Below are 24,599 nucleotides of genomic sequence, written 5' to 3'. Positions count from 1 at the left end.
AACTGGGATATGCTTAACACCCCGGCAGTCCTACAATCAATACAACTAGATGCCCTCAATCTCACAGAAATTATCAAGGAACCCACCAGGTACAACCCTAAATCCGTAAACATGGGCACCCTCATAGATATTATCCTGACCAACTTCCCCTCCAAATACACCTTTGCTGTTTTCAATCAGGATCTCAGCGATCACTGCCTCATTGCCTCTATCCGCTATGGGTCCGCAGTCAAACGACCACCCCTCATCACTGTCAAACGCTCCCTAAAACACTTCAATATGCAACTTTTCAGTGAAGTCAGGAACCAATACACACAGTCAGTCAGGAAAACAAAGGCTAGCTTTTTCAAACATAAATTTGCATCCTGTAGCTCTAACTCCAACATTTTTGGGACACTGTAAAGTCCATGGAGAATAAGAGCACCTCCTCCCAGCTGCCCACTGCACTGCGGCTAGGTAACACTGTCACCATCGATAAATCCACGATAATCGAGAATTTCAATAATAATTTCTCTACGGCTGGCCATGCTTTCCTCCTGGCAACCCCAACCCCGGCCAACAGCTCTGTTCGCACTAGACATAGGCAGATACTTGCCCAAGCCTCCCCAGCTTCTCCTTCACCCAAATCCAGATAGCAGATGTTCTGAAAGAGCTGCAAAATCTGGACCTGTACAAATCAGCTGGGCTAGACAATCTGGACCCTCTCTTTCTAAAATTATCCGCCACCATTGTTGTAACCGCTCTTTCGTATCGTCCGAGATCCCTAAACATTGGAAAGCTGCCATGGTCATCCCCCTCTTCATAAACCGATCACTGACCATTTCGAATCCCGCCGTACCTTCTCCTCTGTGCATTCCGGTTTCCGAGCTGGCCACAGGTGCACCTCAGCCATGCCCAAGGTACTAAACGATATCATAACCACCATCGATAAAAGACAGTATTCTGCAGCCGTCTTCATAGACCTGGGCAAGGCTTTTGACTCTGTCAATCACCGTATATTTATCTGCAGACTCAACAGCCTTGGTTTCTCAAATGACTGCCTCGCCTAGTTCACCAACTACTTTTCAGATAGAGTTCAGTGTGTCAAATCAGAGGGCCTGTTGTCCGGACCTCTGGCAGTCTCTATGGGGGTACTACAGGGTCCAATTCTCGGGCCACCTATTTTCTCTGTATATATCAACACTGTCGCTCGCTCTTGCTGCGGGGGATTTTCTGATCCACCTCTACGCAGACGACACCTGGCCCTTCTTTGGACACTGTTAACTAACCTCCAAATGAGCTTCAATGCCATACACACTCCTTCCGTGGCCTCCAATTGCGCTTAAACGCTAGTAAAACCAAATGCATGCTCTTCAACCGTTCGCTGCCCGCACCCGCCCTCCCGACTAGCATCACTTCTCTGGACGGTTCTGACTTAGAATATGTGGACAACTACAAATATCTAGGTGTCTGGCTAGACTGTAAACTCTTCTTCCAGACTCATATTAAACATCTCCAATCCAAAATTAAATCTAGAATCAGCTTCCTATTTAACAACAAAGCCTCCTTCACTCACGCTGCCAAACATACCCTCGTAAAACTGACACTCCCTACCAATCCTCGACTTTGGCGACGTCATTTACAAAATAGCTTCCAATACTCAGCAAACTGGATGCAGTCTATCACAGTGCCATCAATTTTGTCACCAAAGCCCCTTATACCACCCATCCACTGCGACCTGTATGCTCTAGTCGGTTGGCCCTCGCTACATATTAGTCGCCAGACCCACTGGCTCCAGGTCATCTATAAGTCTATGCTAGGTAAAGCTCCGCCTTATCTCAGCTCACTGGTCATGATAACAACAGCCGCTCGTAGCACGCGCTCCAGCAGGTATGTCTCACTGGTCATCCCCAAAGCCAACACCGCCTTTGGCCGCCTTTCCTTCCAGTTCTCTGCTGCCAATCACTGTAACGAATTGCAAAAATCGCTGAAGCTGGAGATTTATATGTCCCTCACTAACTTTAAACATCAGATATCTGAGCAGCTAACCAATCGCTCTATCACACCAGTGTTAATTTGCTGAACTGAAATTTCTTCGCTACTATGGCCTATTTTATTGCATCACGCCATTTGCACACTGTATATAGACTTTATTTTTTTCCTCTATTGTGTTATTGACTGTACGCTTGTTTATTCCATGTGTAACTCTGTGTTGTTGTTTGTGTCGCACTGCTTTGCTTTATCTTGGCCAGGTCGCAGTTGTAAATGAGAACTTGTTCTCAACTAGCTTACCTGGTTAAATAAATAAATAACAATGTCCCTACCAGCCTATTGTCGCAAATGCTTCCCAGTGTATTTCTTTGTAGGCTATAGCCTTGAATCCATTGAATAATATAGCCTAAATAATACATTTTCATTCCTTCTTAGGCTCCCTGTCTGGCTCCTGATGTATTTTGAGTGTTTATATGCTGATTTAATATGACGTAGCCTATTTGGAGTGATGTGCGATTGTTACATTCACCTTTTCATGTTTATTCAAATACTTTTAATGTCAAATCATATGGTTTGGTGTCAATACTTCAAAACCAAATGGTAGTTCCAGGTAGTTCAATTGTGATTTTAATGAATGGAGCGAATTTGGAGCGGCAGGTTTTATTATCATGGAGCGGTTTGTAGTGGAGCGGTTGGAAAGGACATAGAGTGCCCTCCGCTCCATATACGATGGCTGGGATTCCCAACCTCTCGACTCTGCACACATACTCTGCTGCGCACACACACGCACATACACACTTTACATAGGCAGACTGCAGCACATTTTTGCTACTGAGGGACAATTCATGTATTTTCTATTACAGCAGAGAAGGAGATGGCATTGTGTACCTTTTGGTAGGGGTCCAATGATATGGTGGATTAATTTGTCTATAAAAACAGTAGCTGAGCATCCACATGTACTTTCTCAAACACCCTGAGACACACAGACCTCCCCCTCCCCCCCCCCCCCCCCCCCTTCCATACACATTCCTCAGTAGTCTGAATGACTTTCGTGAATACTCAATCAGCGACCAACCTTACCTGCCCCTCAAAGCTCATGAGATCAAGGTGTGAGTGTGAAACATCTCTGCCTGCTCTCCTCTGTTCTAATACCTTTTTCAATACCTGTCCACTCTTTCTCTCAGGGACCTTTTTGATCATCTGTTTGGCCGCACATCTCTTACGAGTTTCTCCTCTCTGTTTCAGACACTCGTCTGCTGAGATCAGGAGACACTTTGGTGGGACGTATGGCTCCCCTCAGGTCTCCATGCAACACAGTCATCATGGCTCCAACGCATCTGCCTCTATGTGCTTCACCGTGGTGAGTTCCGCTACTACAGGACTACTACAACCAACTATGCCCTTTCATGGGTAGCAGCAAATAGCGCCACGGTGTAATATTTAGCTACCCTGATTCTGAGTGAGACTCTCAGACAGCATTTTGTGCTGTAGGCCTAATAATGTAATCCTAAAGAGGGATTTTGTCCCACCAGACATTGTGACCCCTCACTTATTCTCTCTCTCTCTCTCTCGCTCGCTCTCTCTCGTACTAAGTGCACTAATACCTCTCTATATTTGACAGGCTTAAGGCATCAGGGTTTACTGTAAGTCTCTTCATATCATGACTTGCCTAGTTAAAGGTTAAATAAAAAAAATAAAAACATCTCTCTGATATGTCTCTGTCTGCTGCTAGGCAGCTGACTAGGCCAGAGGAGGGAGAGTTGGCCCATCCCCTAGTTATTATTATGATTAATGTCCAAACTGCTTGGGAAATGGGTCAAGGCGCAGGCTACTGTAGAGATATGGGATGGCCTGCTTACCTTCCAGCTTACACTGGCAAATATGTAATATCTGTGGATTTGCAATGCAGGAGAGTGGTTTTTAATAACATCCTCTGCATGTTGATATTTTCCCATGGTGCATCATCAGCGGAGGAGCTCAGTGGAGCTGCAGGCAGATGTGTGGGATGATGATGATCATTGCTATGATTCATCTCTCTATTTTTAGGACATATAATGATGCGCATTGTTATTAGTTAATAATCATTTCCAAAATTATGGATGACGTGAGTGTGTGTGTGTTTGTGTTGCGCTTGTCTGTGCGTGCCCCGCTTTTGTAAGCGTGTGCACTTGCATGTGTGTGTGGTGTGCACCAATTTGTCAACTTCCCTCTTACATGTTGAATATTTAGCAGGGTAAGTCTACTTCCAATTCAGTGGATCTCGAGACCTACACTTTTATGTTTAAAATGTGTGTGTAAAGCAGCCAGTGTTTAGCTTAGAGGCAGGTGATGTGTTGTTAGACTGGGTATTTGGTACAGCCTGTGGGTAGTAGTTTCCTCTTAGGGAAGTAGGTTACTGGTTCTTTATTAGGCTGAAAAGACACATTGCAGAGTTGGGTAGTATAACTGTGTTCAAATCAAATTGTATTAGTCACATGCGCCAAATACAACACCTTAAAGTGAAATGCTTACTTACGAGCCTCTAACCAACAATGCAGTTTAAAAAAATACGGATAAGAATAAGAAATAAAAGTAACAAGTAATTAAAGAGCAGCAGTAAAATATAGTGTGACTCTGTACCGGTACCCCCCTGTATATAGTCTGTGTGGAGGCACTGGTTAGTTGAGGTAATACGTACATGTAGGTAGAGTTGTTAAAGTGACTATGCATAGATGATAACAACAGAGAGTAGCAGCGGTGTAAAAAGGGGAGGGGATACAATTAGTCTGGGTAGCCATTTGATTAGGTGTTCAGGAGTCTTATTGGGGGTAGAAGCTGTTTAGAAGCCTCTTGGACCTAGACTTGGTGCTCTGGTAACGCTTGCCGTGCGGTAGCAGAGAGAACAGTCGTGCGGTAGCAGAGTGAACAGTGTTACTGTTAGGGATAGGCAAGATGTATCCTCATGTATATCTTTTGGACAAAATACTAAACACCCCCAGGACAAAACAACAAATGTGCATATTATGTATTAGAAAATATTATATTTTAAAGGTATTATCAAATATAATTACAAAATGCACAAAAGTGATTGAAACATGTCTTGCAGCGTTAGTGTTATTGAAATGCTTCCCATCCCTGCTTACTGCTTCAGGAGCAATATTGTAGTAGTCTAATAGTCTGACTGCTGGTATGGACAACAGCCTGTTACTGGCCCAGCTGAGAGCAGCTCTCCATAGTGCAGGATGCCTGGGAGTTAAGACAGAGGTATGCATATATTTGCATGTATTTGTTTCATTTGGCTCCCATGCTAAGGAAGGGAAAGAGAACATACAGTATATTATGAAAGGAGATATGCAGCCATGATTCCCCAAGCATTTAAATGTCTGGGGTTCACTCAAATAACTTGAGGAGTATTAGGATGCTTGTCCAGATTCACTCCTCACACGAAACAAAATAAAAGCAATGAAGCCTTGTACCATCTGGTAAAGCCATACTGTTTATATTGAACACATCACCCTCTTTTTTTTCTTCTTTTGTCTCTTTTTTGTCTCTGGTCTTTCTCTCTGTGTTGCAAGTTCCTGTTTTCTGCCTAGCATAGCACTACTGGTGTAGTAAAAAACACCACGGATGACGTCAAAAACATGTCGGAGACAAAGGAATCCAGGACTGCTTTCACATCTGTTTAACTTTCTTTCTTTCTTTCTCTTTCCTTTCCTTTTCTTTTCTTTTCTTTTCTTTTCCTTTCCTTTCCTTTCCTTTCCTTTTTCCTTTCCTTTTTCCTTTCCTTTCCTTTCCTTTCCTTTCCTTTCCTTTCCTTTTCTTTTTCGCTTGCTCGCTCAACCTCCCTTTGACACAGATGGAAGCACAACAGTTCACTTTTCATTTTCTGGACACTTAAAAACCTCTCTGGGATATGTGGGACGGTAGCGTCCCACCTCGCCAACAGCCAGTGAAAGTGCAGGGCGCCAAATTCAAATTCCTCAAGCATACACGTATTTTACACCATTTAAAAGATACAATTCTCGTTAATCCAGCCACAGTGTCTGATTTCAAAAAATGCTTTACAGCGAAAGCACCACAAACGATTGTTAGGTCACCACCAACTCACAGAAAGATCTTCAGCAGATGACACTCATAGGACTTCATGTTACACAATACATGTATGTTTTGTTCGATAACCTGGATATTTATATAAAAAAATAGCATTTTACATTGTTCAGTAGTTCTAAAACATGTGGTGATTGTGCAGAGAGCCACATCTATTTACAGAAATACTCATTATAAATGTTGATGAAAATACAAGTGTTATACATGGAATTAGAGATATACTTCTCCTTAACTTCTTAAGGTATCTTAAGGTATCTTCTTAAGGTATAGGGGGCAGCATTTTCAATGGGTTCTCATGGGGAAACGATTGTTTTCAGTTCCTACCGCTTCCACTGGATGTCACCAGTCTTTGGAATTTGGTTGAGGTTATTCATTTGTGCAATGAAGAAGTAGGCCATCTAGGAACTGCGTAACACTGTTGAGAGTTGGGCAAGACGTGAAAAGTAGCTTGGTTTGTTGTTTTCCTGTATTGAACACAGAGAGACCCGTCTTCAATTTGATCGATTATTAACGTTTAAAAATACCTAAAGTTGTATTACAAAAGTAGTTTGAAATATTTTGGCAAAGTTTACAGGCAACTTTTTAAATATTTTGTAGTGACGTTGCGCATTTTGGAAGCTGTTTTTTTCTGGATCAAACGCGCCAAATAAATGGACATTGTGTATATATATGGACGGAATTAATCGAACAAAAGGACCAATTGTGATGTTTATGGTACATATTGGAGTGCCAACAAAAGAAGCTCGTCAAAGGTAAGGCATGATTTTATATTTTATTTCTGCGTTTTGTGTAGCGACTGCAGGGTTGAAATATGCTACCCTCTTTGTTTACTGTTGTGCTATCATCAGATAATAGCTTCTTATGCTTTCGCCGAAAAGCCTTTTTAAAATCTGACATGTTGGCTGGATTCACAACGAGTGTAGCTTTAATTGAGTATCTTACATGTGTGATTTAATGAAAGTTTGATTTTTATATCATTTTATTTGAATTTGCCGCGCTGCATTTTCCCTGGCTTTTGGCCAAGTGGGATGCAACCGTCCCCTATACCATAAGAAGTTAATGCAACCGCTGTGTCAGATTTCAAATTCTTTTTAACGGAAAAAGCAAAACCATGCAATAATCTGAGTACAGCGTTCAGACAACAAAGCAGCCAAAAAGATATCCGCCATATTGGGTAGTCAACATTAGTCAGAAATAGCATTATAAATGTTCACTTACCTTTGATCTTCATCAGAATGCACGCCCAGGAATCGCAGTTCCACAATAAGTGTTTGTTTTGTTCGATAATGTCCATCATTTATGTCCAAATAGCTTATTTTGTTAGTGCGCTTGGTAAACAAATCTAAAAGCACGTTCAGGTCCAGCCGAACGTCAGACAAAAAGTTCCATTACAGCCCATAGAAACTTGTCAAACTAAGTATAGAATCAATCTTTAGGATATGTACAGTATCACTATGATGCAGCCTCTCTCGTCTGCGATAGTCATCTGATGGCCTTCTCTGGTGACAAAAAGCATGTTTATTTCTCTGACTCTTTTATCACAGACTTGTGTGGGATAAGGCTGGAGGTGTGAAGTTGTTGCATTGCCAGCTTTTCTGAAGGGCTCTCCAGGTTGTTCTCCATTCAGATCTTCTTTGCTTTAGAACAGTAAACTGAAGTTCTTCAAGGCCTATTGAAGGTTTCTGAGTCATACTTCACAGATTAGCGTATAATAATTTAACTACTGTATATGCAGCCACACAGTTACTGCTCCAGCGATGTAATTAGACGAGAATTTGGCAGGTACCAATTTATAACCAATCAGGTATTGTTTTATGTGCGTGTCTTACAGCTTCCACATAAAGAGTCATTTCATTTAAAGACCACAGTAGTTACAGTACCGACACAGCATAACAACAACTTAACAAAACCGTTGTCTGTTTTTGTCTGTAATGATGTTCCATACATGACCCATTGAGCTGTCATCCAAAGGTCAGTCACCCGTTGGGATAGGGAGTTATAGGGGTATAGTTCCCCAGGGGTTGTAGTATGGTTGCAGAGGGTTAGACTCTTAGGAGGAGGATGAATGGACTAATATGATAGGAATGGATAATGGTCTATCTGAAGTTTCCATGTAAGGTTATGTCAAGATCCTCTAAGTTCCTTTTCTCTCTCTATATGAGCTCGGTCCTATCATTCCCGACAGATCTGAGGTTGTTGAGAGCAGAGTAGTGATCCAACCTGTCCTCCTCCCAGCTCTTTAATATTTGGATTATGACAGAGGGCTATAAAAACTCCCTGTGCTGTACCCAGGCCCCCAAAGCCTTCAAGGATGATTCATCTTTCTGTTTTTCATTTCTTTCTCTCTCTCTCACACTCTCTCTCACACTCTCTCACACACACTCTCACTCTCTCTCACACACTCTCACACTCTCACTCTCTCTCACACACACTCACACTTCGTTTTGCCTCTCTCACTTCGTTTTGCATCTCTCCCCTTAAAAAATGTGTTAAGTTCTTGGTATGCTTCAAGTCCAGGCAATCCTTTCATTGACGCCAATGAATACATATCTAGCTCTAACCTCTATCAATTTCACATTTAGATGCACTACAGTGACTGTATTCATAACCTTAAGAATGTCATCATGTAGTTGCTTTGTGTCTTAACCATTTCCTGCCTGTGCCCTCGGCATGAAACAAAAAAAAAGGTTCTCTCTCTTGCCCCTCAGCTATTTCTCTCTCTCTTCCCCCTCTACCGCTCTCTCAATCCATCTCTCCGTCTCCTTCTCCCCCTTTCGCTATACTGTATACAATATAGTACAGTATAGAACACATACTGTATATCTCTCCACTCTAGTTCCAGTCTGTGTTGTCTATGTAATACTTGTCTGTTCCTCTATTTAACCGTTCCCTTTCTCTCTCTCTTTCTCTTTCTCTTTCTCCCTCTCCTTCTCCAGCCCCAGTCGTATGACGCGGTGGAGCCCTTGGACTTGGAGGAGTTTCTGATGTCACAGCTGCAGGGCGGAGACGCCGCCCTCATGCGGGAGCTCGGAGATTTCCCTGACGACGACCTGGAAGTAGAACATGTGGAGAAGGAGTGTCGGACCGTACGCCACTCTGTACCCGATGAGGGGTGGGTTGCATGGTCACATGTTCAATATAGAATAAAGTCGACCATACCTGTTACTACAGTGGCAAGAAAAAGTGAACTGTTTGCAATTACCTGGAATTCTGCATAAATTGGTCATCAAATTTGATCAGATTTTCATCTAAGTCACAACAATAGACATGCATAGTGTGCTTAAACTAATAACACACATATATATTGAATACATAATACATAATATGAATACGTAATACATAATATGAATACACAATATTGAATATATTGAATACATCATTTTATCATTCACAGTGTAGGTTGTAAAAAGTATGTGAACCCCTAGGCTTATGACTTCTCCAAAAGCTAACCTGGAGTCCAATCAATGAGACGAGATTGGAGATGTTGGTTAGAGCTGCTTTGCCCTATAAAAAACACTCACAAAATGTGAGTTTGCTATTCATAAGAAGCATTTCCTGCTGTGAACCATGCCTTGAACAAAAGGGATCTCAGAAGACCTAAGATTAAGAATTGTTGACTTGCATAAAGCTGGAAAGGGTTACAAAAGTATCTCTAAGAGCCTTGATGTTCATCAGTCCACGGTAAGACAAATGGAGAAAGTTCAGCACTGCAAACATTGCTGCACGTCTGAAGTTTGCAAAAGTGCACCTGGATGTTCCACAGCGCTACTGGCAAGATGTTCTGTGGACAGATGAAACTACAGTTTAGTTTCATGAAAGAAACACACAACTCTATGTGTGGAGACAAAAAGGCACAGCACACCAACATCAATACCTCATCCCAACTGTAAAGTATGGTGGAGGGAGCATCGTGGTTTGGTGCTGCCTCAGGGCCTGGACAGCTTGCTATCATCGATGGAAAAATGAATTCCTAACATTCTCCTGCAAAATGTCTTCATCTGCCCGCCAATTTGAAGCTCAACAGAAGTTGGGTGATGCAACAGGGCAATGACCCAAAACACAGAAGTAAATCAACAACACAATGGCTTCAACAGAAGAAAATACGCCTTCTGGAATGGCCCGGTCAGAGTCCTGACCTCAACCTGATTTGAGATGCTGTGGCATGACCTCAAGAGAGCGGTTCACATCAGACATCCCAAGAATATTGCTGAACTGAAACAGTTTTGTAAAGAGGAATGGTCCAAAATTCCTCCTGACCGTTGTGCAGGTCTGATCCACAACTACAGAAAACGTTTGGCTGAGGTTATTGCTGCCAAAGGAGGGTCAACCAGTTATTAAATCCAAGGGTTCACATACTTTTCCCACCCTGCACTGTGAATGTTTACACGGTGTGTTCAATAAAGACATACAAACGTATAATTGCTTGTGTGTGATTAGGTTAAGCAGACCGTGTTTGTCTATTGTTGTGACCTAGATGAAGATCAGATCACATTTTATGACCAATTTAGGCAAAAATCCAGGCATTTCCAAAGGGTTCACATACTTTTTCTTGACACTGTATATTGCTTATGCCTATTAGATCTCCACAGATTGTGGAGAGGGCCTGGGTCTAGAGTTCAGGGGTCGGCATTGATTTAAGCCAGGCTATAGTCCCGGTAACTTTCTCTGCTAAGAACCTTTATCTGTTTCAAGGGCCCCAACTCACTAGTTTACTAGCTCCCACTACAATGGCTTATCATACCTCAGAAGGCTCTTACACAAACCAGAAAGTACTGTGCCAGTGGTATCTTAGCGTCTTTGGATTGTCACTCACCTTGAACATGATCGCACAGGTAATGCTGATAAGATAGGAATGCAGAAGGAGTGGAACGGGGTCATATGCAGGCTGTCTGTCGAGGGTATTTCCGCATGTGTGTGCGTGCCTGCACACGTGAATGAGTGCATACGTGTGTGTGTGTGTGTGTGTGTGTGTGTGTGTGCTGCCGTATGTGTGTATGTGCGTTCCATCCTTCTCATTCCCTCGCTGTCCTCCTGTGTCTCTATAGGGTGGAGTTGGATTTCCATGTGAGGGACTGTGTTCAGAGTTACACCCAGCCCTGGCTGATGGTCAGCAGGAGGTAAGCTTCTTATGATGGCACATAATGATGGCACATAATGATGGCACATAACCCTTGTTGTGTGTCCGCTACTGGTCATTAACCCTTGATGTGTGTCCGCTACTGGTCATTAACCCTTGATGTGTGTCCGCTACTGGTCATTAACCCTTGATGTGTGTCCGCCACTGGTCATTAACCCTTGATGTGTGTCCGCCACTGGTCATTAACCCTTGATGTGTGTCCGCCACTGGTCATTAACCCTTGATGTGTGTCCGCCACTGGTCATTAACCCTTGATGTGTGTCCGCCACTGGTCATTAACCCTTGATGTGTGTCCGCTACTGGTCATTAACCCTTGATGTGTGTCCGCTACTGGTCATTAACCCTGAAGCGCTACTTGGTGTGCGGGCGTTGGGACAATATGACTAAAGGCAGTGGAACACCAACTCAAGCCTACATGCCAGGTGGCTCGGTCTCCAGGACCAGGGTTGGTGACCGCTGGTGCAGACGACACAGTGGAAACCTATGCAGTGGTTTTTACATTGGGAACCTACAGAATGCAGTGGTTTATGCAGTGGTTTATACAGTGGAAACCTAGGCAGGATTTATACAGTGGAAACATATGCAGTGGTTTATACAGTGGGAAACTATGCAGTGTGGAAACCTATGCAGTGATTTATACAATAGAAAACTAGGCAGTGGTTTATACAGTAGAAAACTATGCAGTGGTTTATACAGTGGAAACCTATGCAGTGTGGAAACCTATGCAGTGATTTATACAGTAGAAAATAATTAACCACTGAGTGATTTATACAGTAGAAACCTATACAGTGGAAACCTTTGCAGTGGTTTATACCGTGGAAACCTATGCAGTGGTTTATACAGTGGAAACGTTATGCAGTTGTTTATACATTGGAAACCTATGCAGTGGTTTCTACAGTGAAAACCTATGGAGTGGTTTATACAGTGGAAACCTATGCAGTGGTTTATACAGTGGAAACGTTATGCAGTTGTTTATACATTGGAAACCTATGCAGTGGTTTATACCGTGGAAACCTATGCAGTGGTTTATACAGTGGAAACGTTATGCAGTTGTTTATACATTGGAAACCTATGCAGTGGTTTATACAGTGGAAACCTATGCAGTGGTTTCCTTGTCAGATGCATGTCCTCGCCCCTCGTTTGTCTCACAGGAAACAGAGAGATGTCTGAGAAACTGTGATAACACCTCTCTTCATCTTCACACACTGATTACAGCCAAGGCCTGCTGGTTTTATCTCTCTCACACACACACACACACACTGCGGTTCTGTTTGTATGTTTGTATCTGGTTTGTAATTTGGTTTTTCGATTAAAATGCCACTGGTGTATTAGTAACCATGCCGTATCTGGGGTTGTGTGTGTGTGTGGGCAGGTGCCAGGGAGATGGTTGGAGTGCATATTCCGAGCGGGCAAGTCTACACAAAACTCTGCAGAAACAGACTTTTGAATCCGACCTCCAGCCAGAGAAACAAGAGACACGGGTAAGCACAAAATATACACAAGAATGCGTACACAACACCACGACAAAGATGACCCAAAAAGGTTTTTAACCAAATAGATCAGGGTTCGGGTCCGCAATGAGCTGTTCTGTCAGTCCCATTGTCATCAGGAGACCAGAGTACATCCAGAGTTTACAGTAGTATCGCATGCAGCTCTCAGATACATTACCGATTTGAAATAAACAGAGTAACATGATACCCTGGGTACTGTATAAGAGAAAGGTAACAAGATCATTATGAAACATGAATACTACAGTTGTTTCAATCTCCGGACTCCTCAGATCGATTGTTATAGATCGTTTTTTTTAGCTATATGCAGTGGTTTATACAGTAGAAACCTATGCAGTGGTTTATACAGTAGAAACCTATGCAGTGGTTTATACAGTAGAAACCTATGCAGTGGTTTATACAGTAGAAACCTATGCAGTGGTTTATACAGTAGAAACCTATGCAGTGGTTTATACAGTAGAAACCTATGCAGTGGTTTATACAGTAGAAACCTATGCAGTGGTTTCCTTGTCAGATGCAGCACCACAGGTGTCCTCGTCTGTCTCACAGGAAACGGAGAGATGTCTGAGAAACTATGATAACACCTCTCCATCTTCACACACTGATTTAATGGTGAGGACAATCTAATCAGTGTGGAATGAAAGTGGAGTGACTGAGCAAGAACGTGAGGGAGAGTGGAGGGAGAGGAGGGAGAGAACGGAGAGGAGGGAGAGAACGGAGAGGAGGGAGAGAACGGAGAGGAGGGAGAGAACGGAGGGAGAGGAAGGAGAGGAAGGAGAGAACGGACGGGTTGGGGAGCACAACACTGAACACAGAAGTGTTTTGTCATTCCTATTACCTCTATCCTGGCGCCATCTCCCTCATGTTTACCCAGCCTGCCCTGCACACAATGATGTGTGAATATTCATGCAGTCCTCATCTGTTTCCGTCCAGCCCCAGTCAGCATCCAATTCTCTGTCCTGCCAAGTCCCCAGACAGCACCCAGCCAACCCCATGCTCCACCTCTCTCAGCCCCTAGTCCCAAGCTCAAAGCTCCAACCTCCTGACAGTCAAGTCCCAACCCCAGCTAACCTCTGTCTCCAGCCTTAGCCAGCCCCCAGCTCTATTCAACAGTCCTTCCCCCAGCACCAGCCATCCTCAGTCAGCTCCCAGCACCAGCCAAGTTGTCCCCAGCCCCAGCTCCTCTCCCCATCCCCAGCCCCATTCCCCAGGTATTGCCAAGCCCCAATCACCTAAACCATAGGCCCTTTGTTCCAGCCGTGGGTTTCCCATCTGCTCCAGTCTAGAGAGAGGAGAAGAACAGGCTTATTGTAACTCCGCCTCTAATAGTCCCATGCTCCAACACTGCAGCACTCTGGCGATCATTAGCAATCCTGTGGGGTTGCCTGGAGCCCTGTGGCCCAGATTGGGGACGCCTGGTTGGGGTTGGGGCACTGTGAGGCAGTGGTCGGGGTGTGGAGGTTAGATGGAAGATGGATGGATGTTTCCTCTTACGTTTTAAAGGGTGAAATTCCTGGATTGTTGAAGACGAAAGATTTGAGTAAATATTTTAACCCAAATGAGGCAAATTTGCTGAAGGATGGCAACAGAGAAAATTTAATGAAGGGTGCGGGTGCGCTGTGAGGAGGGAGGGAGGGAGGGAGGGAGGGGGGATGGCGTGGTTGGAAGTAGGACGTAGATGGAAAAATCCAGAGCCGTCTTGTCATGTAGCTCAGTGGTAGAGTGATTCCATGTTTGCAATACCCCTGATTAACACGGGTCTCTCTGTGATGGTAGGACGCACCCCTTTGCTCCGAAGTTGCTGGGCTCCCCTGGAGTTGAACCCATTAGTCATGGATTCCATGAGGTTGCCTCGATTCCCTTGATGTTAGGAATCTATGGACGACGTCTTACCTCTCCGCTGCACTTGCATAGCAAGTTACCGGCCTAAGCTCTTGAAGTAATGCAATTATTTGGAAACACTTGCAATGCAGGCCTACATTAAATATACTTTTGTTTGGGAGAAGTGACATGATTTTGTTGGCAGAATTTAGTATTTTGGATCTTCTCTTTTCCATCCTCTTCCTACCTCCTCACTCCCTGTCCGTTCCCTCTCTTCTAATACCTGTCATTATTATTACAGGTGAAGTCCCCCTCCCTGGCGGTACTGAGTGATGACTCCGGCAGGACCCTGACCTCCTCTGACTTTGACCTCCGCTCTGGTCTGACCCCTGACCCCAGACTGGACGGGCTACTGCGCTTCAGTAACCATGATGACCTGGACAGGTTCAACCTGGAAGCCCGGCAGGGGAACCGCCACGCAGACCTGTTCGCCTTGTACCCACCCACCGACGAGGTGAGAGAGGGACATGCTCGCGCCCGCACACACACGAACACTAGCGATGCGCGGGTTGACTCATAACCTGCAATCCCCGCGTTTACAGTCCCGAGTGGCGCAGCGGTCTAAGGCACTGCATCTCAGTGCTAGAGGCGTCACTACAGACCCCGGTTCGATTCCGGGCTGTATCACAACCGGCCGGGATTGGGAGTCCCATAAGGCGGTGCACAATTGGCCCAGCGACGTCCGGGTTAGGGTTTGGCCGGGGTAGGCCGTAATTGAAACTAAGAATTAAGGGTTTAGGGTCACAAAGTATTGTGTGTATAAAGGGTGGGTGGATTGAAAAAAAAGAAAACAATACTATAAAAAGTCCATAAATGTGTCATTCTTGTGAAATTGATATCTATGTGCTACATTGAGGTTTTTCTTTTCATTATTTTAGGCTTCCTGGCATTAGTGCATAAGCCTAAGCTTTATGGCATAACAGTAGGCCTACACGTGCCAAATAGCCCAGGCCAGTCACCAAACACTTTTGTTGACGTCAATCTACTGAGGAAAAAAGGACAATGTCGGAGTTGAATTCAATAGGAGAAAAGCTGGGAAATGCAGAGTTGAAAATAGAAGGGAAGTGTTTTGGAAAGATTTAGTGAAGAGGAATATAGCAGAGGCTCTATACAAATTTGACAGTCACAAGACGGGGGATTTCAAATAGGCCTAAGGCACATAAAGGGAACTGTACTTTTTAGATGGGTTAAATGGAAACTGAAATCTGGACATTGACTGTAGGTGTATAACCTCTCACATGGTCTTCATATTAACTCTTGCAGAATTAAGCATTTCTTGAAGTATAATGATAATTTTAACATAACATTTTGACTCGGGAACAGGAGTGAAAAAATAAATACAAAATTCATTCAGCATCTTGAGAGAATGTAAATGCGCAGTTACAGTATATACTGTCTGTAGAGGTGTATCATGAAGCTGATTTAGTATTTCAACCACATAAAATATGAATCTAAGCCAAACTGAAATCTTATCAGAAACATGTTGTCATTTTTACAGCTTTCTATTTCCTTAGTCAAACTAATTTTGCACAGAAAATCTGACCCGTTTACATTTTTTGTCATTGCATTTTCTCCCCGGTCCCTAAACTTCTTTGCTCTGAGAAAGAAGCATTAGATGACAGAGCACTTTACAGATGTCAACTAGAGTGAAGCATTTATGACATTCTGGTGAGCAAGGGTTTATTTAGTCTTCTAGGGCAACATATAATAACAGAAGAGAAGCTGCATGTATCGAATTATAGACAAGTTGACTAACAAATAGCCTACCCAAATGTCATAAATTATAAAAAGAATCATATGTAAATCAGGCAAAAATAAACCTGCTCCCACTGTCCAAAAAATGGTTTCATCGTCTCTGACTGTAGCCTACAGCACATTTTCTATATTAGAAATCTATATTAGCGGGTTACCCTATTTTAGGGTCGGTTGCGATCCTCAGGTTTGAACTTTATCACATATAGTCGGGTGGTTGTGGATGGGTTATTAGCAATTGCCGGCAGGTGCGGGTGAACAAACAACTGACCCGTACATCACTAACGCACATACATGAATACAGAGCATACTTCAGAGGAAGCTTGAATTGATGAGTGGCTAGATCATGACATTCCTCTGGTATTCCAGGATGATGCGGTGGAGATCCGGCCTATTCCCGACTGTCCCAAAGAGCACATGGGAGACAGGATCATCATCCGGTGCCAAGCCATCAGGTACAGTAATTACATTACTTATCACAGAAGGAAAATAATTGTATGCGTCTAGCTAACTAGCTACCTGTATGTGAGCATCAACAGAGTGTGTCTGACAGGGTGTCAGAGAGAGACGTGTAGACCACAGAAAGTTTGTGTGAAAAGAACACTGAGAGGACATTTTAGCATGAATTTGTGTGCAGCTGCAGCTGTCAGACCATCATTTGTCTTGGAGAAGTCTAACCAGACCATTTCGTTTGGTCTGAACCATTGCCGTTAGTGTGGTAGCTGTGCGGTACAGTGGCTGTTGCATTTCTTCTAAACCAGGGGTATTCAACTCTTACCCTACGAGGTCCAGAGCCTGCTGGTTTTCTGTTCCACCTGATAATTAACTGCACCCACCTGATGTCCCAGGTCTAAATCAGTCCCTATTTAGAGGGGAACAATGAAAAAATGCAGGCCAACTGGCTTCGAGGTCCAGAGTTGAGTTCGAGGGCTCTAGACAATCACTTTCTGTGGAATACAGTCCCTCTCTCTCTTTCCCTCACTCATTTTCTCACCCTCTTCCACATTTTATATGTGGGCTCGCCTCTTCTTTCTCTCTCTCTCTCTTTCTCTGCATTCTCTCTTTGTTCTCTCTCCTTTTCTCTCTTTCTGCCTCTCCCACACCGTTAAACTGCCAAAGATTTCCGCTAAGTTCTGCATCATCTCTAAGCAGTGTTTTGGCAGCAGCCTGTCCCAACCTTCAGCTCGACTCATCGCTCTCTCGATAGGCTTAGTGCTATGCATGTGCTATGCTATGCAAGTGCATGCGTCCACATTTCGTCTCACTGTTGCATCTGTTGATTATCCCGAGTTGATGAATAGAGTATAGTACAATAGAATAGATTGATTTTAACAGGTGGTGTTTGCTTGCTGGTCGACACACTGCTGCTATGAAATGACAGTCTGATACTCTTTCTCCCCGGTCCGCCATAGGTTTGAGATTGATGTGGAACCACTGTTTGCCACCCTGGCTCTGTACGACCTGAGAGAGAAGAAAAAGGTACAGTAGGCCTTCTGATTTTTATATATTTTTTTCAGAGTGCTGTATTCTTTGTCCTGCTTATGAGGTGATGAAGAATCCCATGTTGTTGGAGGTTAATGCGTGCCAAGGACGAGACGCGCCATGGCAAAACGTCGGCCGCGCACAGTAGATCACCTTCTCGGTGTCGCAGTTGATCACCTTCTCGGGTGTCGACGATCCGGGGTCGATTCAACATGTAGAGTTGTCGGGGAAATGAACAGAAAGTGACAGCCGATGTCCTGGTCAGGGGCAATAGGACTTGCTTTTCACTGTTCGTCAGCACAGGAGCATTCCGTCCTTTCGGTGATGTTATGGCCAGTGTGTTAGGTTTGTGTTGGTGGTCAAGTGAAGTGATGTATCAGAGGTGATAGCCAAGGCTTTAGCCGCAGTCCGGAGGCCCTGGGACTGAGAGGCCTCACCAGTAGAGCAAGCATAGCCGCGTTCATAGGAGTGAACCATCTAATTCCCACTGTACTCTCCTATCCAAACACAACACCGTTAGCCAAAGCTAGTAGCATGTGTGTTATGTACTTACACAGCTGGATATTTATTTGGAGTGGAATTTGGATTTTGGGGTTTTAGGCCTCAAGGGCTCCACATGTCCCTCATTAGGATTTGAGCCACTGACCTCATGGTCATCTGGCCACACTGCATCCTGGTTGGGCAGTCTGTGAAAGTATTACTGTTTGTTTTGTTTTGTACTGCCTTTCCCTTTATCATGCACCACATCAACTGCATAGCGAGGGACTAGATGCTGCTATTCTCCATAAGTTTCATCGGGCACAATGTGTTATTGTGAAGGTTAGCACACCATCCTCCTTATTGAATTCATTAGAGGAGGGCGCAGATGGACCTGACAAAGACACCATGTTGTTGGCCCATGAATCATCCCTCTGTTACAGCCCAGGATGACATACTGTCCGGCTTGTTTAACCAATTACAATTGATATGACTCGATCTGGAAACGAGGGGTTTGGTGACTGAGGTTCTCTCTCTTCTGTCGCTGTCTCTCACACTCTCTCTCACACTCTCTCTCGATCTGTCTCTGTCTGTTTGTCTCTCTTTCTTTCTGTGTGTCTCTCTCTCTCTCTGTCTCTCAGTCTCTCTGTCTCTCTCTCTGTCTCTCTGTCTCTCTGTCTCTGTCTGTATTTCTGTTTCTGTCCCTCTTTATTTCTCATGTTCTCCATAGCTTTTCTGTTTCTATGCAGTGAAATGCTGTGTTTTAATGTTGTTTTGGTTTCAAATCTGGGAAATATGCAGCAGATGTTGATATAATTCCCTTGAAACGTTCCTCTAATCCTGTCCTGTCCTGACTGACCGACTGAGAGGGTTACAGTACACCAGGGGTCCCCAACTAGATTCAGCCGCAGGACAGTTTTGAGTGGATGGTCTGGGGGTTGGAACATAATTCTGAATCATTTGTACTCTGCAAGAAGCTCAAACAGATATTACAGTATGTTTCACAAAAACCTAATAATTTAAAACCTTGATTACACTCGTGCCTGGTCAAATACAGTATGTCTCTCTATTTATGAGTGGAAGTACTTTGGAAAAGATATCCTAAATTGAAATAATTGTGAGCTCAAATTCTAGTGATTTTTACAGTATTTTATGCCCTCCCCCCAAAAAGAAAAAAATAAGACAATTTGATTTTTTTTCTCAGAAAACTTTTGCGTGCCAAATAAAATGCCCCGTGGGCCAAATTTGACCCGTGGGCCACCCACCAGTTGACAATCCCCTGCAAAACACAGTAAGGAACGATTATTATAGCGACAATGGTTATGACTATTAGACCAACCACGGTGTGCGTATTAACTACAACAGCAATAGGATACCAGCATGGTGCATCCAGAGGTTAAGTGAAGGTTTGTGCCAAATGTTTAGGACCCAGCCAGGGATCCTCAGCTGTGCTGTGTCTCATCAAAATTAATGTGACGTGCTGTGGAACTCTTGGCTTTTTAAAGTTAATAACCTTTGCATAGCTGTCACTATGGAGACGATGCGAAATGTTGAACTTTGAAGTGTTGACCCCAAGTATCAGAGAGAGACGGACGGCAGTTTGTTGGTAGCAGTCCTGCTATGAAATGTTAAAGACTGTTGTAGAAGACTAATAATGTGACATGTGGAATGAGGAGAAGTTGTAATGGACCTCACATGACACTCAGAGTACTGGGTCTCCATAGGGTCATCCTTTTCTTAGGACACAGTCACAAAAGGAGGCGTAGAAACAGAGGCTTTTTGCCATTTTGGCTTTCTTTTAAATGTTTTTTTTTTGTCATTGCTAGGGCTAGCTGCGATTCAACCAAGGATTGTCTTTTGACAAAAGTGCTGGGAGACACTTCGTTAAGAGAAGATCGGGAAGTGGAGACTGAAAATAACCCTACCCCCAATATAGCTGGTTTAGCGTTTTTGGAGTTAAGCGGGCAATATTGGGGTAAGGTTATTTTCTGTCTCCACTTCCCGATCTTCTCGCGACAAAGTATGTCTCCCAGCACAATGGTTGAATCGCAGATATGCTAGGACCAGTGTGCTATTGATGTGCTATTATACAGATGCAGTCAAATACACTGAACAAAAATATAAACGCAACATGTGAAGTGTTGGTCCCATGTTTTACGAGCTGACATAAAAGATCCCAGAAATGTTCCAAAAAGCTTATTTCTCTAAAATGTTGTGCACAAATTTGTTTACATCCCTGTTAGTGTGCATTTCTCTTTTGCCAAGATTATCCATCCATCTGACAGGTGTGGCATAACAAGAAGCTGATTAAACAGCATGATCATTAGACACAGGTGCACCTTGTGCTGGGGGCAATTAAAGGCCACTCTAAAATGTGGAGTTTTGTCACACAACACAATGCCACAGATGTCTCGAGTTTTGAGGGGGTGTGTAATTAAGCTACGGACAACGAACACAATTGCATTTTATCAATAGCAATTTGAATGCACAGAAATAGCGTGACAAGATCCCGAGGCCCATTTTATTTTAAAGATACAGTATTGGTGACCAACAGATGCATATCAGGTTTCCTAGTGAAATCCATACGTTGGGGCCTAATGACTATTTTCCTCATATGAACTGTAACTCAGTAAAAGTAATTGAAATTGTTGCATGTTGCATTTTATATTTTTGTTTAGTAAATATTGGCACTCTTGCATAAAAAAATAAAATAATACTTTTTTGGGCGTGATTACACGTGTATTTGTTTGATTTACAGCAGCACAGGACAAATAAGAAAAAAATTAATAAAAACAAATGTAGATTTAAAGTCATAAATGGTCAGACAGTGCATTCGGAATGTATTCAGACCCCCTTATTTACATAAGTATTCAGACCCTTTGCTATGAGATCCTGTTTCCATTGATCATCCTTGAGATGTTTTTACAACTTGATTGGAGTCCACCTGTGGTCAATTCAATTGATTGGACAGGATTTGGAAAGGCGCACACCTATCTATAAAAGGTGCCACAGTTGACAGTGCATGTCAGAGCAAAAACCAAGCCATGAGGTCGAAGGAATTGTCCTAAGAGCTCTGAGACAGGATTGTGTCAAGGCACAGATCTGGGTACGGGTACCAAAAAATGTCTGCAGCATTGAAGGTCCCCAAGAACACAGTGACCTCCTGCATTCTTAAATGGAAGAAGTTTGGAACCACCAAAACTCTTCATAGAGCTGGCCGCCCAGCCAAACTGAGCAATCGTGGGAGAAAGGCCTTGGTCAGAGAGGTGACCAAGAACCCGATGGTAACTCTGACAGTGCTCCAGAGTTTGCCAAAAGGCACCTAAAGGACTCTCCGACCATAAGAAACAAGAATCTCTGGTCTGATGAAACCAAGGTTGAACTCTTTGGCCTGAATGCCAAGCCTCACATCTGGAGGAAACCTGGCACCATCCCTACGGTGAAGCATGGTGGTAACAGCATCATGCTGTGGGGATGTTTTTCAGTGCCAGGGACTGGGAGACTAGTCAGGATCGAGGAAAAGATTAACGGAGCGAAGAACAGAGAGATCCTTGATGAAAACATACTCCAGAGCACTCAGGACCTTAGACTGGGGCGAAGGTTTACCTTCCAACAGGACAATGATCCTAAGCACACAGCCAAGGCAACGCAGGAGTGGTTTTGGGACAAGTCTCTGAATGTCCTTGAGTGGCCCAGCCAGAGCCCGGACTTGAACCCGATCTAGCATCTCTGGAGAGACCTGAAAATAGCTGTGCAGCGACTCTCCCCATCCAACCTGACAGAGATTGAGAGGATCGGCAGAGCTTGTAGTGTCATACACAAGAAGACTCAAGGCTGTAATCACTGCGCTTCAACAAAGTATATAGTAAAGGATCTGCATTTTTGTTTGCTTATATTTCTAAAAACCTGTTTTTGCTTTGTCATTATGGGATATTGTGTGTAGATTGATGAGGGGGGAAAACGATTTAATCCATTTTAGAATAAGGCTGTAACACGACAAAATGTGGAAATAGTCTAGGAGTCTGAATACTTTCCGAATGCACTGTAAATGGCCTAGACAAAATTATTCACAATTCACATTCATTTGGTTGGTTGGAGGCAATGATTTTCGTATACTGTGTAATTGATCTCACCTGTGGTAAATTGCAGGGCCCTTTTATAACCATTGCGTAAACTATTGAGTAAATTTCACACCACATTTCTGAATGCGCTTTTTCTGAAAAGTCTGCATGTCCAGAAATATTGAGATTTATAAACTTAGCGCATGCTTTCCATGTAGGCCTATGCATGTTTCCCGTTAAATATGGGACCTGTCGTAAAACCGTGCGTGTGCGAACGGGTATTAAAACTCAGTTTCGGAATAATTATTATTATTTTTTTTTATGGTAACAATAACCCCCTGTATTTTGGGGATTATTGGAACTAGGTCACGACAGTTTCTATAAGAAAGAGCAATGGCAATTTTGATCACATTGTCCGTAGATGTGTGGGCAGAATGTTTTGAGATGTGTGTGGAACGCGCAGGAACAGTAGCCTTCACGTTGTTACTCTTAGCTGCCTATATAGCAAGTGCCATGTCCGCGCATTCTGAAAGATAGATTGTATGTTCGAAACTATTTTAAAGTAGGCTAACTGCTACAGTCCACACTTCTATGTATGTTCAATATTTAGTTTTTCAATCGATTATTGGGTTTCTATGTCCTGCCATAAACTCTGAGATTAAATAGGTTTATGATGTCGCACTCCTATTGCGCAGCAATACTGTATCCTACCCATACTGTTAAAAATGCTACATAAGCTACCGGTCTATTTACTGTGTTGGCAGAATGTTTTAGTCTTTTGCAGTAATTTTATTTATGTATTGTTTGTATAGCGTTGTGTTTGTGTGCTTGTCCTTGTCTAGCAGTGTTTTGTTACTTGTCATGTTTTGTAATTTTGTGGACCCCAGGTAGAGTAGCTGATGCTTCTGAAAAAACTACTGGGTGTCCAAATAAATAAATACATTTATGCTGTATACCACACACTTTTTTGGGGGTATATTTTGTACACACGCACAGTTTATAAATGAGGCCCCAGGTGCCTACAGGGTAAAAATAGCCATTCAAATGGGTTTGAAAAGAAAGAACAGAACATTCTGCTCCATTGCACTCCATTGTAAACTGAAAGGGTGCCAATATATTTGACTGCATCTGTAGTAGAATGGTGATTTATAGTAGAGCTCTTAGCTGAGTGGGGGAGTGGGTTCAACAGCTCGCTGCATGATCCCAACCTCTAAAAAAGTCACATGGTCAAAAGCCTGTCGGACAGAAACCAGTTGGAATGTAGGATGAGGGAAAAGGGCCTGTCCCAATACTAATTTCTCTACTGGGTCACATTACGGCACAGCGTAGCAAAAAGTTTTGCAACGAGTTGGTCCAATCCACTACGAAGGTGAACTCCAGCGTTGACCTTCTATGTTCGACTTCCTCAGATATCCGAGAACTTCTACTGTGATCTGAACTCGGATCAGTTTAAAGGGTTCCTGAAACCCCACACGCCACAGACGGACCACTCCACCCTCTCCCGAGCAGCCATCTTCTCCATCACATACCCCTCCCCAGATATCTACCTGGTCATCAAGGTAAGAAACACCATCTTATCCACCTGCATCTATCTACAGTACTTTCTCATTCAGGTAATACGCATACCTATACTGTGCATAGATCTCCAGTTGTTGGTCATTAAGGTAAACATTATAGACCTATCTACCTCCTCACATATTTCCCATGGTGCCTCTATCATTTGAGTTCATCTTAAGTTCATTGTTAGAACCTTTTGTAGGAGCATCATTAAATCTCTGCGCTGTTTCCCAAAACCACAAACACTTGTAATCTAAAACCTGCCTCAGCTAAGTGTCGTTAGATGCTTTTTTTTTGCCCTCCCACGTCACTTTAAACACACAAGATCTCCGCTAAACATAGAATCACATGGTTTATCCATCTCTCTGTCCACCAATAACATCAGAACAAAGTAGACTACAAATACAAAGTTGCCAATGTTTTTGCAATTGATACGTATAAAAATATGCTTAAAATGAAAACCGAGATTACTGCATTCAAATATTAACAGTAAGCTATAGGCCTATGTCAATCATATTGAAATACATTTCTTGTCCAATCCCTTGAGTTATCTGTTTCTACTTGTAGGCTACTGTCTGTAATTTGCCCCAATATATTGTCTAGCCTCACATGTGCGCAATGATGTGCCAAATTGGGGATTTCGTGCATTTGCAGCCTTAGGTGGTAATATCTATCTGGGAGCTGATC

The 24,599-nt window shown here is 43.3% G+C and overlaps 1 protein-coding gene across 2 annotated transcripts in view; it reads left to right on the top strand.

The window, feature by feature from the left end:
• dock8 (dedicator of cytokinesis 8) overlaps positions 1-24,599 on the top strand; it is an 81,246-nt gene that overhangs the window by 14,703 nt on the left and 41,944 nt on the right. For both annotated transcript variants that reach the window (XM_036980088.2, XM_036980087.2), the window contains exons 2-9: positions 3,217-3,331; positions 8,994-9,169; positions 11,103-11,174; positions 12,567-12,675; positions 14,825-15,037; positions 16,705-16,790; positions 17,748-17,814; positions 23,765-23,914. In XM_036980088.2, the coding sequence (XP_036835983.2) occupies positions 3,217-3,331; positions 8,994-9,169; positions 11,103-11,174; positions 12,567-12,675; positions 14,825-15,037; positions 16,705-16,790; positions 17,748-17,814; positions 23,765-23,914 (988 nt within the window). The remainder of the gene's footprint in view (positions 1-3,216; positions 3,332-8,993; positions 9,170-11,102; positions 11,175-12,566; positions 12,676-14,824; positions 15,038-16,704; positions 16,791-17,747; positions 17,815-23,764; positions 23,915-24,599) is intronic.

This window comes from Oncorhynchus mykiss, chromosome 6 (genome assembly GCF_057628025.1).
Source record: "Oncorhynchus mykiss isolate SJ-2025 chromosome 6, ASM5762802v1, whole genome shotgun sequence".
NCBI classification, from domain to species: domain Eukaryota; kingdom Metazoa; phylum Chordata; class Actinopteri; order Salmoniformes; family Salmonidae; genus Oncorhynchus; species Oncorhynchus mykiss.
This window is presented reverse-complemented; position numbering and strand designations above follow the sequence as displayed.